The following is a 13,870-nucleotide window of genomic DNA, read 5'->3' as shown; positions in this document are numbered from 1 at the left end:
TAATTTTCCTATACCATCTCCTGATGTTGCTAACTTGGTAAATGAAACGCACGTTGAGAGACATCGTAGGAAAATTTTCATATAGGGTTTTCGTATGGAAGGGTATTAAAATAAAAATCAATTACTACAAATAAAACGTAGTTCGGTTAAAGATTGACATCTTATTCATTCACAGAAAATATATATTTTCCAATCACAGCAAATACATTCCGCATGACAAAATAGAATTTTCATGTTCGATTATTGCCAAATTACTTTTCCAATGATACATTTTCAGTTATGACAAAATGTGTTTTGCTGTAGAGAGTATTGCAGTGTGATTAACTGTAATTGTTATCAGGGCGACTGTTGAGTATTGTTCACATATTTTCATTCATACTACACAAGTTGAAGGTTTTTTTATATACTGTTAATTGATGATAGCAAATTAAGATATCATTTTCAGATACAAGTTATATCTGAAGAATCTGTCAACAGGAAACATACGTTATTAATTTTTTCGCTGAATTTCAACTTACTCGCTCATTGATTCATAATCTTTTGAAATATGGATGAAATACAAGTATTCTATTCTTTTCAATACCATCCATACAAATGAAGGAACTGTGTCAGGTGATATGAGGATATTATAATTCTTACTCCCTTCTCACTATTGACATCTGATCTTCAATAACCCTGCATTATGAAGCAATACATGACCTCATTCAATAAAGCAGTTATGATCATTATTACAGAAATATCGAAGAATGCTCAAAAATCTTGGACTTTTGAACTTCGAAAAAGGTGCAATCGAAAATCTAAATCCAGATTTGGGAATTGATGAACAAGCTGAACTGTTACCGTATGATAAGGAATGGGAATTTCCCATTGAACAATTGAAACTAGGTGAGTTTAATATCAGCTTCACTCAATTTCTGTGTACGATTAAAAATCAATAAGAACATGTTTTAAACTTCTCCGAGTATAACATAATTATTAACCTCTAAATGTCACACCTGTTGAAGTGATACGAGTTGGATGTCAAATATTCCCTTATTGGATATTTGTTATCAAATTCTATGGTACAAAATAGTACAAAAAGCAGCTTGGATAATGCAAAGTACCGTACTCTATAATGAACTATAGATATCAGCTCCTATTCGTCATTCAAGTTTTGTTTCATCTACCTATATTGAAGTAGAATAAATAATGATTTTTCCAAAAGTTTATTCAACCTCCATTGAACTCAACCTCCACCAACTTTCAAATATAGTTTTTTTTTAATAAATTTTCCAGTTTATAATGAATTAATTTCCACCATGAAAAGCGATCTGAAATTTGGGCTTTTGATTGAAATCTGTAAATATTATGAAGGTGTTGTAAAACCTTTATTACTGGACTTGTCAGTTCACTTGCCCCCAGAAATTCTTTCTTGATATCTATATGGTGCTGTCCTACTCTATTATTATACAAGTGTGTTTGTGTTCAAGAAAATTCGATGTATACAATACAGCTATCTTTTAGTTTCATCCAAAACCTTGAACTTTCTCTGGACCTAATGAATAATCTAAAATAAGAGAACTAACATAGTAACCATCAAAGAGAACTAAATCCAAGCTGGTAGGTCGCGTTCGAATGGAACTTGAAGTACCCAACAATTCGTCTGGTGCTGCGGCAGACAATGACAGTGGTATGTGCGTTTTTTGCGAGGATGAAGTAATCTTCATCTTCGAAATAATGTGCATTGTATGCTCATGATAATATTGTCATTCACACTATACAGTTTATATTTTAGGTTTATCGTAAAATCAAAACTTTCATGAAAGAAAATTAATTGAAGCGGTCTGACAGATCGATACTACATACGTGATGAAAAAAAGTTTCATTCGGGTCGATTTTGATTTACGAAGTGAATCATTCTGATGTTTGAAGTCCCATTTGCGTTGTCTTTTGGTAGATATAATTCAAAATTGGAATTGATAGTTGGCAACATGCTTCCAGTTCAGTCTGAAGACTGTATCGAGAAGAAATACATACGTTTGAGAAAATACATCCTTTCTTAGTATTTCAAAATGATCATTGGTTTTGTTTGCTTTTAAACGTCCAAATGTGTGTTTTAGTGAATAGTTTGTAAAATTGGTAATTTTGAAACCGCAGATGTATTGATCCATACCATTATCAGAATAATACAACCTAAACTTATTGCATATGTTCACCTGATGTTGAACGGATGATAAAGTATTTGCATGTCTTCAGTAAGGAAATTATTTTAGTTTTCCATCAGATCTTTGGTATAAGTTTTTTCTTCAAGCAGTTGTTGTAGCAGGCCAGCAGCAACTTTATCGTTGTTATGCCAAATTTCTGAATCTGCTTCACCATTATATTGTCCAACACGGCACCTTGTTTTTATTGAGGCGCCTTAGGATTTGCCATGCATTTTGACTACTTTTTGTCATATCAATGCTTTTCAAGGTTTCTATCCATCGATCACTTTTAGATTTTGAGAGGGCCAAGCCAAGTTTTTGTCTTGTGTTCTTTCAATTTGTTTTTGAAGAACTGGAATCCAACCGGTCAATATGGAGCGTCAGATATTCAGTGAAAAAACCATTTTCTGGCATTGATGAGACATTCATACCGATAGTTTGCGTGTACTCTTCCCCTACCCTCAAGAACTGATGGAGATCCTTTTCTCAAGAGGCAAATGCGTGACCTTGTGTCTTTGGTTTCTGAGGCTGCCAGAGTTATACCTTGGAGTATTCTTGAATGCAACGGATAACGGCAATAATGAGATGTAGAAGAGAAGGGGACTGAAGGAATCGCCCTGAAAGAAAATAAATAAATGAATGAATAAAATTTATTTCTAGACGAATCTTAATATTCGACAGTTACAAATGTACACAATGCGAAGTAGAAATGAATGCGAAAAATACTCCTCGAGCAAGCTTGTGTATGGCTAAACAAATATTTAAATATTTAAATAAAATGGTAGAATCATTGACTGGGTGGTCTGTCTACCTTGCGAGCTGGCAGACAACCTGGCTGGTGTGATTACGTCACTGTCTCGCTGAATCGACGTATATCCGACAGGTGTCCGTGCAGGATTCTTCACTGAAGTTATTCCTGCATATGCTGTTTGCGATACAACTGCCGCAATAGATTTTTTATTATGGGAACACACTTGCAGACCGGTTTCGGGCTGTTTGGCCACTCGTCAGTGCAAGGTAGTGTATATCATCTTCAAAAAGTCGATGATTTCCGATAATTTAAAATCGAATTTTTTTAGAGTATCATTTTTCGAACTGAGCAGAAGCAGAGAACAACAACAAGTTTGTTATCGACCCATCTGCCTGTAAACGAAGTAACCAACTGCATATCCGAAATTTGTCCAATTCCTCGTATAAGGAAAGAAAACTTCTCACATATATCCACGGATCGCTTTTAGATTTTGAGATATATGTGAGAAGAAAAAATAACCTGTGAATAATGACTATTATATATTTGCAATCTGTGCGAAGCGAAATCGTGTTGCAAGTTTCAAATAAATAGATGGTATCTGATCATTTGTTTTTGTTGTGTTCAAATGTTTTACTGTTGAAGTTTTTTAATCGTTCCAGGTAAACAACTAGGATCAGGAGCGTTTGGTGTTGTGATGAAAGGCGAAGCTAAAAATATAATCCAGGGAGAACCTGTTACTGTTGTTGCAGTAAAGATGGTCCGAAAAAATGCTGAACGTGGACATATCAAGGCTCTAGCATCCGAATTAAAAATAATGGCGCATTTGGGAAAGCATTTGAATGTTGTCAATCTTCTAGGTGCTTGTACTAAAGATGTCACGAAAGGTAAATATAATGAATCATGAATCGTGAAAGACGTATGCAAAATTAATGAACTTTCTTTATTTTTCTAGAACAACTATTGGTCATCGTGGAATACTGCCGATATGGTAATTTACTTAATTATCTTCTTAGACATCGGGGTCATTTCGTAAACCAGGTTGATCCTCACACCAAGAAGGTTAACTATGATATTGGACAAGAAATACTGGACAGAACATACTCCTTTTCGAATAATAGAAGGTAAAGTTAATGACTATTATGATTTGATTATTACTTTATTATTAGACTAACCCCTGATATTCGAGTAAAATTACAGAGACTGAATAGAGGTTCAGGATAATTTTAATGCCAGAAGAATATTCAATATTCAGTGTATCAGGAAATAAGGTCATTGTGAAATATTTCATGTAGAAATAAAATTCTTATGGCTCTGATTTTTTCAACTAATCGTATGAATGTTTCATCGTGATAAGAGTAAACATTTTTTTCTCTATTTCCATTTTCATTTCTTTGTCCAAAAATGATACTTGTGAGGAAATGAGACAAGTGTATTTTCTCGAAACTTCGAAGTACACAAATAGACATGTGTGTTCCATGTAGGTTAAATTTCGTTCAAATTAAATTTTGTTATGTTTTTTTATAATATTATCTGCTTCAATTACAGATAGAATGAGATGAGATGATTATCGTTCAATTTAATGTTTATATATGGAAGTTATTTGAAAGGGGTCTTTCCAATTTGTGCTTGAAAGAATCTTTTGTGCATTATCCACAATGGTTCTGAGAAGTTTTCTTATTATTGCAGTTATTGTTTACTTTTTCATATTTTTAGATGTTTCCCAGATTTTTTTGATCAATAATGAAGAAGTAGAAAGCCAAAAAGTTTTTTTTGCATAAAAGTAATCTCTTCTGATAATATTTCTTCTCAAGTTAGGATGGAGTGTTAGTTTTCAATTCCAGATGAATCAATTATGAAACACTGGGATCGTTACAAGCGAAATATTTCAGAAGTCTACAAGGGAGCCAATAATTATCATCATCACCAATTATAGGCATAATCAATAGTAACAAATACAAGTTTTCATAAATTCCAATAACCTTTATCAAAATTTGAACGACTTAAGTGATAGAGTATTTCGATGAAACGAATATTTTGGGAATGTTATCATTCAACTTCATCTGACTGAAACAAGAAAAAACAAGTAAACTTCAATTTGAATGGGTGAACCATTCCTTAGCGAAATTTTATTGCAAATTACACCTCCATTATTCTCTGGAAATATTACTGTCCTAGTTGAAAAGAAATAATTGCCTCGAAATGATGCTTCTTCGTTGAATTTTCACTGTAGATATAGTTCACATAACCGCAACACATGTTTCTCCATACAATAGCTTTCTCAGGCGTATTAATACTAACTGAATCCTACTTTATTATCGTTTTATGTAATCCAACGATTTCAATCATATTGCTTTAGGCCTACCCAATGCGGGTTGGCTATCCTTGTTCATCTTTCACTGCCTGAACCACTGTGAATACCGTTTTCGGCAAGTGCATTGGCTTGGGATGTGTGGGTTGAGCAAACCGGTCATCGGATGTCTGCTTCCACGAAGTCTCGCTGGATACGGGAATGACAGAATCACTTGTGGTTGATCTTCTTTCCCTAGCTACTGGTGGGACTTTCATGGACAGAGTAAACTTAGAAATTCTTCCTGACGCTGAGCCTATAGAGGAGATGGATGTCGAGCTTACGACTCCAATTGACCTCCCTGTAAATTTAACTCAGGAACGGGTCTACAGAGGAGATGGATGTCGAGTTTACGACTTCAACGGACCTCCCTGTAAATTTAGTTCAGGAGCGAGTCTACAGAGGAGATGGATGTCGAGTTTACGACTCCAACTGACCTCCCTTTAAATTGAGTTGACGAGCGAGAGCTTCTCAACACCCCAACTCCTGATTCATACAAACTAATCGGCTTCGTTAAGAAGCTGGGTTTATTTGGCCGAGTGTGAATAGGTGTATGCCACAATAAACCCTTGCAGGTTGTGGTGGAGGGTAGAATAGATCAACTCACTTTGGACCAACCTAACCTACTCAATGATGGGAATGGCATACGATTTCAATTGTTAACTAAATGAAGTACTGATAGGTTAGTATTTAGTGAGTATGAAAATGTCTAAAGATTCTATCGTTTAGTGAAACACGTGTTATGGTTTTGTAAGCTGTTCAGTGAAAATATCACAATGAAGTGTTACTTGAATACGTTATGGATTTTCATGAAGTATTAGCTAATTCCAACACGTATATTAGACTTCATTTCTAATTCTGAGTTCAATTTATATTCAAATTCACTAAACTCATCGGTTTATACAAATTTGGCATTAGTTTCGAAAACGACAGTTCATAAACTCATTTGGTACTGTTTATTGTGTAACTCATTCAAAGGTTTTAATATTGTTGAGGAAGCCGAACCCCATGTCGATATCAATATAATTTGGAATTAACAACAAAAAAAATATTTTTCTGAAGTTAGAAAATTCTAACATTTGTAGTGAATGCTAAAGAGTGAGGATTTTCTTCTATTTCAAATAGATTTTTCAAGACTAAATTTTTTGTCTATAATAATGTCAAAACATATTGCTGTGTATCAGTATACTTCAATGTTTTGCCATCATATACAATTGTTCGTTGTTTTCAAAATATAATTATGAGAAATGTAGATACATGAACAAAGATTTTTCATAGTAGACTACCAATTCATAAGTTGAAAGTCAATCCCAAAGTAGATACATATCTCTTTCAATGCCGTTTCAAAATTTCCTTTTCACTATCACTAAAAAAAGACTTTTGTCGTATCGTCTTCAGCGGATTTCATAATTCGTATAGATTCCAATGAATCAGAAAGTATGAATCCAATGAATCGGATTTCAAGGAACCAGAATTTATGTTTGTCAGTATCAATAGGGGTCTAGAATGTAATCCTGTGAAACATTCTTGAAAATGATATTCTCAGAAGGACGACAGTTGAAGTAAAAAACAATGAAACCAATTTTTGATCCCACTTTTTTCTAGATATATGATTTTGCGAGCCTAGTTTTCAGTGGCCAAACCTTTCGACTCCGTATTCGATGTTTAATGCGTTGATGTATGTAAGTTTGCGATTTGCTCCTACAATAAATTTGCGAGTTGCTCCTACAACAAGTTTTGTCACATAATATTAGATAAGTGAATGAAATTTGATCCCATATCACTCACAAGTCCATTCACATAAAAACCAGCTGTAAACAATTTTGATATACACTCATCAATCACACAATGTAGTTCTACAGCAGAAAACTGTGTATTCACGAAAAAATATGCTATTTTCTGCTTCCAATTAATATATAGTCCTCTCACCATAATAACACAAGTATTTTGAGCAAGTAACATTTTTTATGCCATTTTATCTATGTTTTGTTGGTATGAATTTTGTAGAGTTAACGTTGTTAATAAAACACTACTTCAACATTTAACTATTCACTTCGATAGCAGATATTGGAATATTTTTACAGTGCGTGAATATGGAAGAGAACAAACAGATGTTTTAACTATGTTTACGACAGAACTAACACTTACTAATATATATATATATATATATATATATTGAACATATCAACGCTCGCTCGAGAAGGATGAATCGTGAGAGGTTCAAGTGTTCTGGAATGCAGCCATTTGCATGTACAGTGTGTTACGAGACATAAGAAAATATGGATAAAATTAACTCTCACCGTATATGCCGCCCCCTTAGAAAGAACCTACTTTTGATTTGAATGCAAAATAAAAACAATAAAACTAACATTAGTTACATATAGTAAAAAAGATAATTTCAAAAAATTGTTAGTCGGTAAGAACAGTTTTTATTGGCAACGCAGATATTTTAGAAGAAGCTCTTCTAAACACGCCCTTGGGCGTTCGAATAGACACTACGCGAACCACACTGTCTTCACCGGGATGAACTCATGACTGGATGTTTTCATGCTTCTTTTCCTTCTCATAGCTCTTAGTTTCTCACACAACTTCATCTTTTGTGGCATTCCACAGCTCAAAAATGCTGGTGTTTGAGTACCAGTTATTGAGCCCACATAGAATAATTAATTAATTGATATTGTTTTCTTTCCTCATAGAAATGCAGAAGATATTACAATCAATATGTAAACTTAGGACACAACATAGGTATCCATCCATACTCAGCATCCAAAACAACAGTTTTCTTAGGACGTCCTTCTCAATTTTCATATTCGATAATTTCCAAGGAGTGCTTAGTGGTGCTGTGAGGAAATATGGATGGAACTGCATTTTGGAATAGATGTGTACGAGTTCTAGATTGAGAAATGTCTTCTTTGGCAAAATGTTTCTCACATACCCTATAGTTTCTATGCAAGGCATGGATACTTTCACCTAATAAATCATCTCTGTTACATAATCGCAGCCAACAAGCAGCCCTAAAAAATAAACATCAATTTATTTGTATGGGACATTTTCAAATGGTTGTAAATAAAATGTTCAAAAAGCTGCGTTGAAATAATGCTGTGAATTGGAAATTATCAACATTCAGCTACCTTGTAGAATCCTCTGGAATTCTGAACAAACTTGTATTTTCCCCAGTTTTTGTAAAACAACCATTAACAACACAAAATGTTACTCCTTTGCGAAACATTGTCCTGTAGGAAATATATTTCACTTATTCACAAATTTTATTATATTCCAATAGTTATTGAAATGAAAGTTGTAAACACTAACAAAGGAACGTTGAGTGAAAACTGAGGTTGAAATTAAAACCACTTGTAACAGCACATGCGTATAAAAACTAGGTTCTGGCGGGAGGCTTTCGCATCTGTACTTAATCTGTGGTTTTTTGATCAATGGTAAGTTCATTGGGCTTCCCTTGTTGAAATCGCACGTTAAAATGAAAGTTTCTGTTCATCTCAGTTCGCACAAATTTCAATTGAGGATATCAAGAAGACTTTTTCTGTTCTATACAAAATACAAAACTTGCAACCCTTTCATTCTCAGTTTTATCTACAGCGGCTTTGGGTGGTAGTCCCAAATGGGTGCCAAATGGCACCCAATTGTTCTGGATGAACTCAGAATAAACCAGAATTATTCATTTTTCAGTGACTGCCACTCTCCTTCCATGAAGTATGCTGCAGTGATGTTTGCCAACAGTAACAACAGTCCGCCAGTTTCGAACAATATGACTGATTATAGAGCGGGTGCTAATACTGATGGAACAACGAAATCAGATTTGACTTCCATGACCCAAGGTAAGTTCCATGCCGATCTTTGTCACTGAGCAGTAACTGAACTGTTTGGGTATGCGATCACGATTTTGTGGAGTATTGTTTCAACATATTTTCTGTTTCATTTTTGAAGAAGTCAACCCGTCATCGTAGAAACTGTCTTGTTAGTTCGTACTGAAACCTCTGGCGTGAAATTAATCTATTGAAAACACTTTCCCAACACCAGAGTCATTATGATCTCCTGAGGATGCTCGGTTAGCGAAACGCGCGTCGAGTAACGGTAGTTTTGTTCCGGTGTTGGGAAAGTGTTTTCAATAGATTAACTGTCCTGGTTCATACACTCCAGACGTCACAGTATTTTCATCGAAACTTATTGACGTAGTAAGACATTCCTAATTTGAATCGAAACATCATTCTGAATAGTAGCAATAACATTGAAATCGAAAAGAATACACGTCGTACAATTAATGCATATAACCTCCTCAAGTGAATCGGTGCCGGCTCTGCGGTCTCATGTCATGTACGTGGAACGATTGCTGAATAATTTTGGAAAAGTAAGGTTATTGATGAAATTTTGAGTTCGTGTGGTATTATTTTTAATAATACTTCAAAAAATACTCATTTCCCTCCTAATTCTTTGACAGTGTTCAGAAATTGGTAGTAGTGATTTAATACATGAGTGATTTATTCAGAGGGTATAAACTATAATGGGTAGAATTTTTTTTTGAGTTGTGCACATGTTGAAAAATGAAACAGGATTCAATGTGAAACAATTTTTTTGGTTTGTTTGAAGGTGATTGACAATGTTTCATGATGAATTCCATTAGTTCGGACTCCCATTGTATAATATTATATAAAATGATTTGAAATCCCTGAAAGAACCAATACAAATAAAAAATTAAAAAATTGCTGAAAATAAAAATTATATTAAGCAAAAAAAGAAACCTGAAATGAAAGTACAGTGAAATAAAATACATGTGAAAAAAAGATCAATTGAACAAAAAATAAAAAATAAAAATTAAGAGATTTCAAGCCAAGTTACTTTACGACGTTTCGATTGTTAGTATCCACAATCGTCTTTGGGTGATGACTGGACTAATTTATCTGAGAGATGATTATTTATGGGCCATTCGAGTGCTTTCAAGTATTTGTTTGAAGGTGGTTGACAATGTTTCGTGGTGCATTTCATTAGTTCGGACTTCCATTGTCTGAAATGATATAAACTGAAATGAAATCCCTGGAAGAATCTATAAAATATTAAAAAGATCAGCTGGAAAATAACAATTATATTAAGCAAAAAATTGAAAATACAATGAAATAAAATACAACCAACAATCAACAATCTAAAAATTGAACTATTAATACGAGATGAAAATTAAAAATCATTAACAGGAAATGAAAATTATTTATTTATTTATTTTATTTATTTATCATTTCTGTATTTTATTTCATTGTAATTTCAGTATTTTTGCTTAATCATACTAGTATCATGTTGCTGTATCGCTGCTGTTCCAATGTTTTGACAGAATCAGAATCAATGAACTTAGGCGTGCGCAGCGTAATAGAACAGTGCTTTCAAAAAAAATTTCTACACCGCCATCTAGTGGCGAGGTACAGAAAAATTGATAGCCAAAAAACCTTCTCTATGAAAAATTACTTATACATGTCAAGTTTCATCACGATCGGTTGAGCGACCAACCAACAAACATCCATTTTTATATACCTATGTGATTAGATAATGAAAGTCCGAACTAATGAAATACTTTCACTTACATCCTTTTTCCGTGTCAACGGTTTAGCGGGAGATGACCGTTTGGCGGGAGTTGGCCATTTTTCGCTTGATTATGGGTTTCCATATGTTGCTTATGTCTACACTAGCTTGGCTGAATACATTGTTGGACAGCATGTATGCGACTTCTTTGAATTTCCTTCCAAACCAGTGTTCCTCCTTGTGTATGATCTCAGCTTGGGACCACTCGATATTATATTAATAGGTCCTAACATGCTCTGCTATTCCTGATTTGCTGGTTTCCCCTCGCTGTGTGTGTTTCTTGTGCTCGGCAATACAAACTTTCAATGGCCCCTCAGTTTCACCGATTTTGGATTTTCCGCACTTACAGGCTATCCGGTAAATGCAATTTTTGGAATTACAGTCCGCGTTAGTTGGCCTGGTTTTTGTGAGGCTGCTAGGGATAGTGTTTCGGGTTCGAAGGCAGGTTCTGATCTTGTACCTGGACCGAATTCTTCTTATCCTTTTCGATAATCCCCTGATTTAGGAAAATGCAAGCACTGGTTGTGACAGCTTCTGTTCCTTGCGAAGCTCTTGCTGTCTTTCAGCCAAAGTCTGTTCCACCATCGACTTGGAGTAGCCTTTCCGTAGAAGATCATTTTTGATGATATCTAGTTCCTTCTCGAGACCTTCCTTCGTATTACGGATCCCGAAAGCACGGTTTAATAGAGTCTTCATGATTCCTCTTTCAGTCGATTTCTAGTGATTGTATTCGTAGTTCAGATACTGTTCCGTGTGAGGAGATAAGTTAAAGTACTCGAATGATCCATAAATAGTCGTGGAATAGTCCAGTCATCACCTGAAGACGATTGTGGATACTAACAATCAAAACGCTGAAGTAACTCAGCTTGGAATCTCTCCATTTTTAATATTTGGTTAATTGTTCTATTTTTTCACTTGTATTTCATTTCACTGTAATTTCATTTCAAGATTTTTTTGCTTAATATAATTGTTATTTTCAGCTATTGTTTTTTAATTTTTGATTTGTATTGGTTCTTTCAGGGATTTCAAATCATTTTATATGATATTAGACAATGGAAGTCCTAACTAATACATTTTTTGTTGACTCATTTTGCTATAGAGAACATAATAAGTATCACTTTTCGAATGATACAGTAAACATTATTTGTAGTGAGTGAAGAGGGACTCATATCGAGCAATAATAGCGCTCAACCAGACTGGCGATCAAATTACATTGGGGACTATAAAGAAAATGAAAGACTCATCTGCACTCAAGATCTCATTGCCTGGTCTTTTCAAGTTGCCAGAGGAATGGATTATTTGGCATCAAGAAAGGTTTATCATCACATTTTATTCGATAAGCATTCGAAAATTCATCATTTCAGGTGCTCCATGGGGACTTAGCTGCTAGAAATATTCTTCTTGCTGACAACAATGTTGTGAAAATATGTGATTTCGGTTTGGCCAGAAGTACATATAAAAACGACGTTTACGTAAAAAGTAGTAAAGTGAGTAGAAGTGGTTTCACTAGTCACATTGAAATAATCTTCATATTTGAAAGGTGGAATTGAAATCTCTCGGCGAAAGATTTAAGAAAGACAAGTCAATGTATATCAGAACTTTCTTACTACACTGAATGTGAATCACCGCTTGCTGAGATTAATTGTTACTGTAAACCTTGTTGGATAAATAGTGTATTCGTTAGTTTTCAGGATACCTCAACTCACGAAAAAGTCAAATGAATATTTTTGAGAAGGTCCATAAGTCATTTTTGGCATTTTTGAGTAATACTCTTCTGAAATTAAAAATTTAATTTCAAAAGATTTTGAATTGGAACAGAAGTTCCAAAACGTCATTCGAAAAGTATATTTTGATTTAAAATTAAACTATTTCTTGTTTTTCAAAGTAAATAAGCAAGTGTTATTGAGAAGTTGAGTAAATATAATTCAATTCAATCCTAACACTGGGTGAATTCAGTAATTAATCCTTTAAATTTGTATTATTTTGAAAGTTTTCCTGAATTTCATTTGAATCATAATCCATTAATGCCAAGCATATCATGAAAAATTATCTGAGTATGAGATATTTACTGGTGAGGTAGTAATCATACATTTTCATGTGACCTCTTTCATGTTTCTCAGTTCATCACACCTATCGATAACGTAGGTTTATCTTTTTCAAACGGTATACTGCAAAGTATTATTTCAACCGTTTGGAATGAGTCGATAAATATTGGTACTCGTATGAGGCAAAACGAAACCATTGAATCTATAAAGTGATCGTAATTTTTTTTCAGTCTCTATACTTTTGTGAAACTCATTTTTATAACTATTTGACAAGATATGCCTCAGTCTAATTATTCAGTGGAATAATTAGACTGAGAAAAATGTATTTGACCATTCAGACGAGTCAAGTATGATTTCACAGATTAGCAAGTATCAAATCCGTTTCAAAATGTTCAAAAATATATACGCCTCAAAAAGATGAGAATTTCAAAAAAAAACGAGCAATTCATGTGAAAGGTTCGATAATTTGATGGTGAAACTAACTATGGAGTCCAGAAAAAAATTTATTGAACTGGCTTATATAACTATAGGTTACTTTTCAGTTGGGTATTTCAGTTTTCACTCTGCTGTATAATTTAAAAATCGTTGAAATATTCTTTCTGCCTATTATAATGGTAATATTTTTAAAAACATTCAATAATTGGGAAGTGAGATTCTGAATGTTTGGTAATGATCTGAAAATGGTTGTATTATTTTGATGAATTGATGAAATTATAATTATATTTTAATTATAATTATATTTATATGATTATATTCAATTATAATTATATTTGATATATCTGATATAGTTTGATATATTATAGTCTAATATCTTTCACAAAATTCTTTGCATGGAGTGTAACGAATCATATATCGGACAAACATCAAGAACTCTAAAAGTCGCATCGTTTCTCATAAAATTGATTGCAGGGGGAACATAAACAGATGTGCATTATCAGAACATGTTAATGATAATGACCAT

The 13,870-nt window shown here is 33.8% G+C and overlaps 1 protein-coding gene across 3 annotated transcripts in view; it reads left to right on the top strand.

Annotated features, from left to right (window-relative positions):
• Window positions 1–13,870, top strand: part of Pvr (PDGF- and VEGF-receptor related) — a 105,843-nt gene that overhangs the window by 83,515 nt on the left and 8,458 nt on the right. For all 3 annotated transcript variants that reach the window (XM_023174138.2, XM_074185301.1, XM_074185300.1), the window contains exons 17-22: window positions 735–885; window positions 3,594–3,818; window positions 3,887–4,055; window positions 8,969–9,117; window positions 12,015–12,178; window positions 12,229–12,351. In XM_023174138.2, the coding sequence (XP_023029906.2) occupies window positions 735–885; window positions 3,594–3,818; window positions 3,887–4,055; window positions 8,969–9,117; window positions 12,015–12,178; window positions 12,229–12,351 (981 nt within the window). The remainder of the gene's footprint in view (window positions 1–734; window positions 886–3,593; window positions 3,819–3,886; window positions 4,056–8,968; window positions 9,118–12,014; window positions 12,179–12,228; window positions 12,352–13,870) is intronic.

Source organism: Leptinotarsa decemlineata, unplaced genomic scaffold (genome assembly GCF_025532065.1).
Source record: "Leptinotarsa decemlineata unplaced genomic scaffold, Ldec_3_MD MMD2_tig00026369_RagTag_RagTag, whole genome shotgun sequence".
Lineage (NCBI taxonomy): Eukaryota > Metazoa > Arthropoda > Insecta > Coleoptera > Chrysomelidae > Leptinotarsa > Leptinotarsa decemlineata.
The sequence above is the reverse complement of the archived record's forward strand: the minus strand, read 5'-3'. Positions and strand labels throughout refer to the sequence as shown.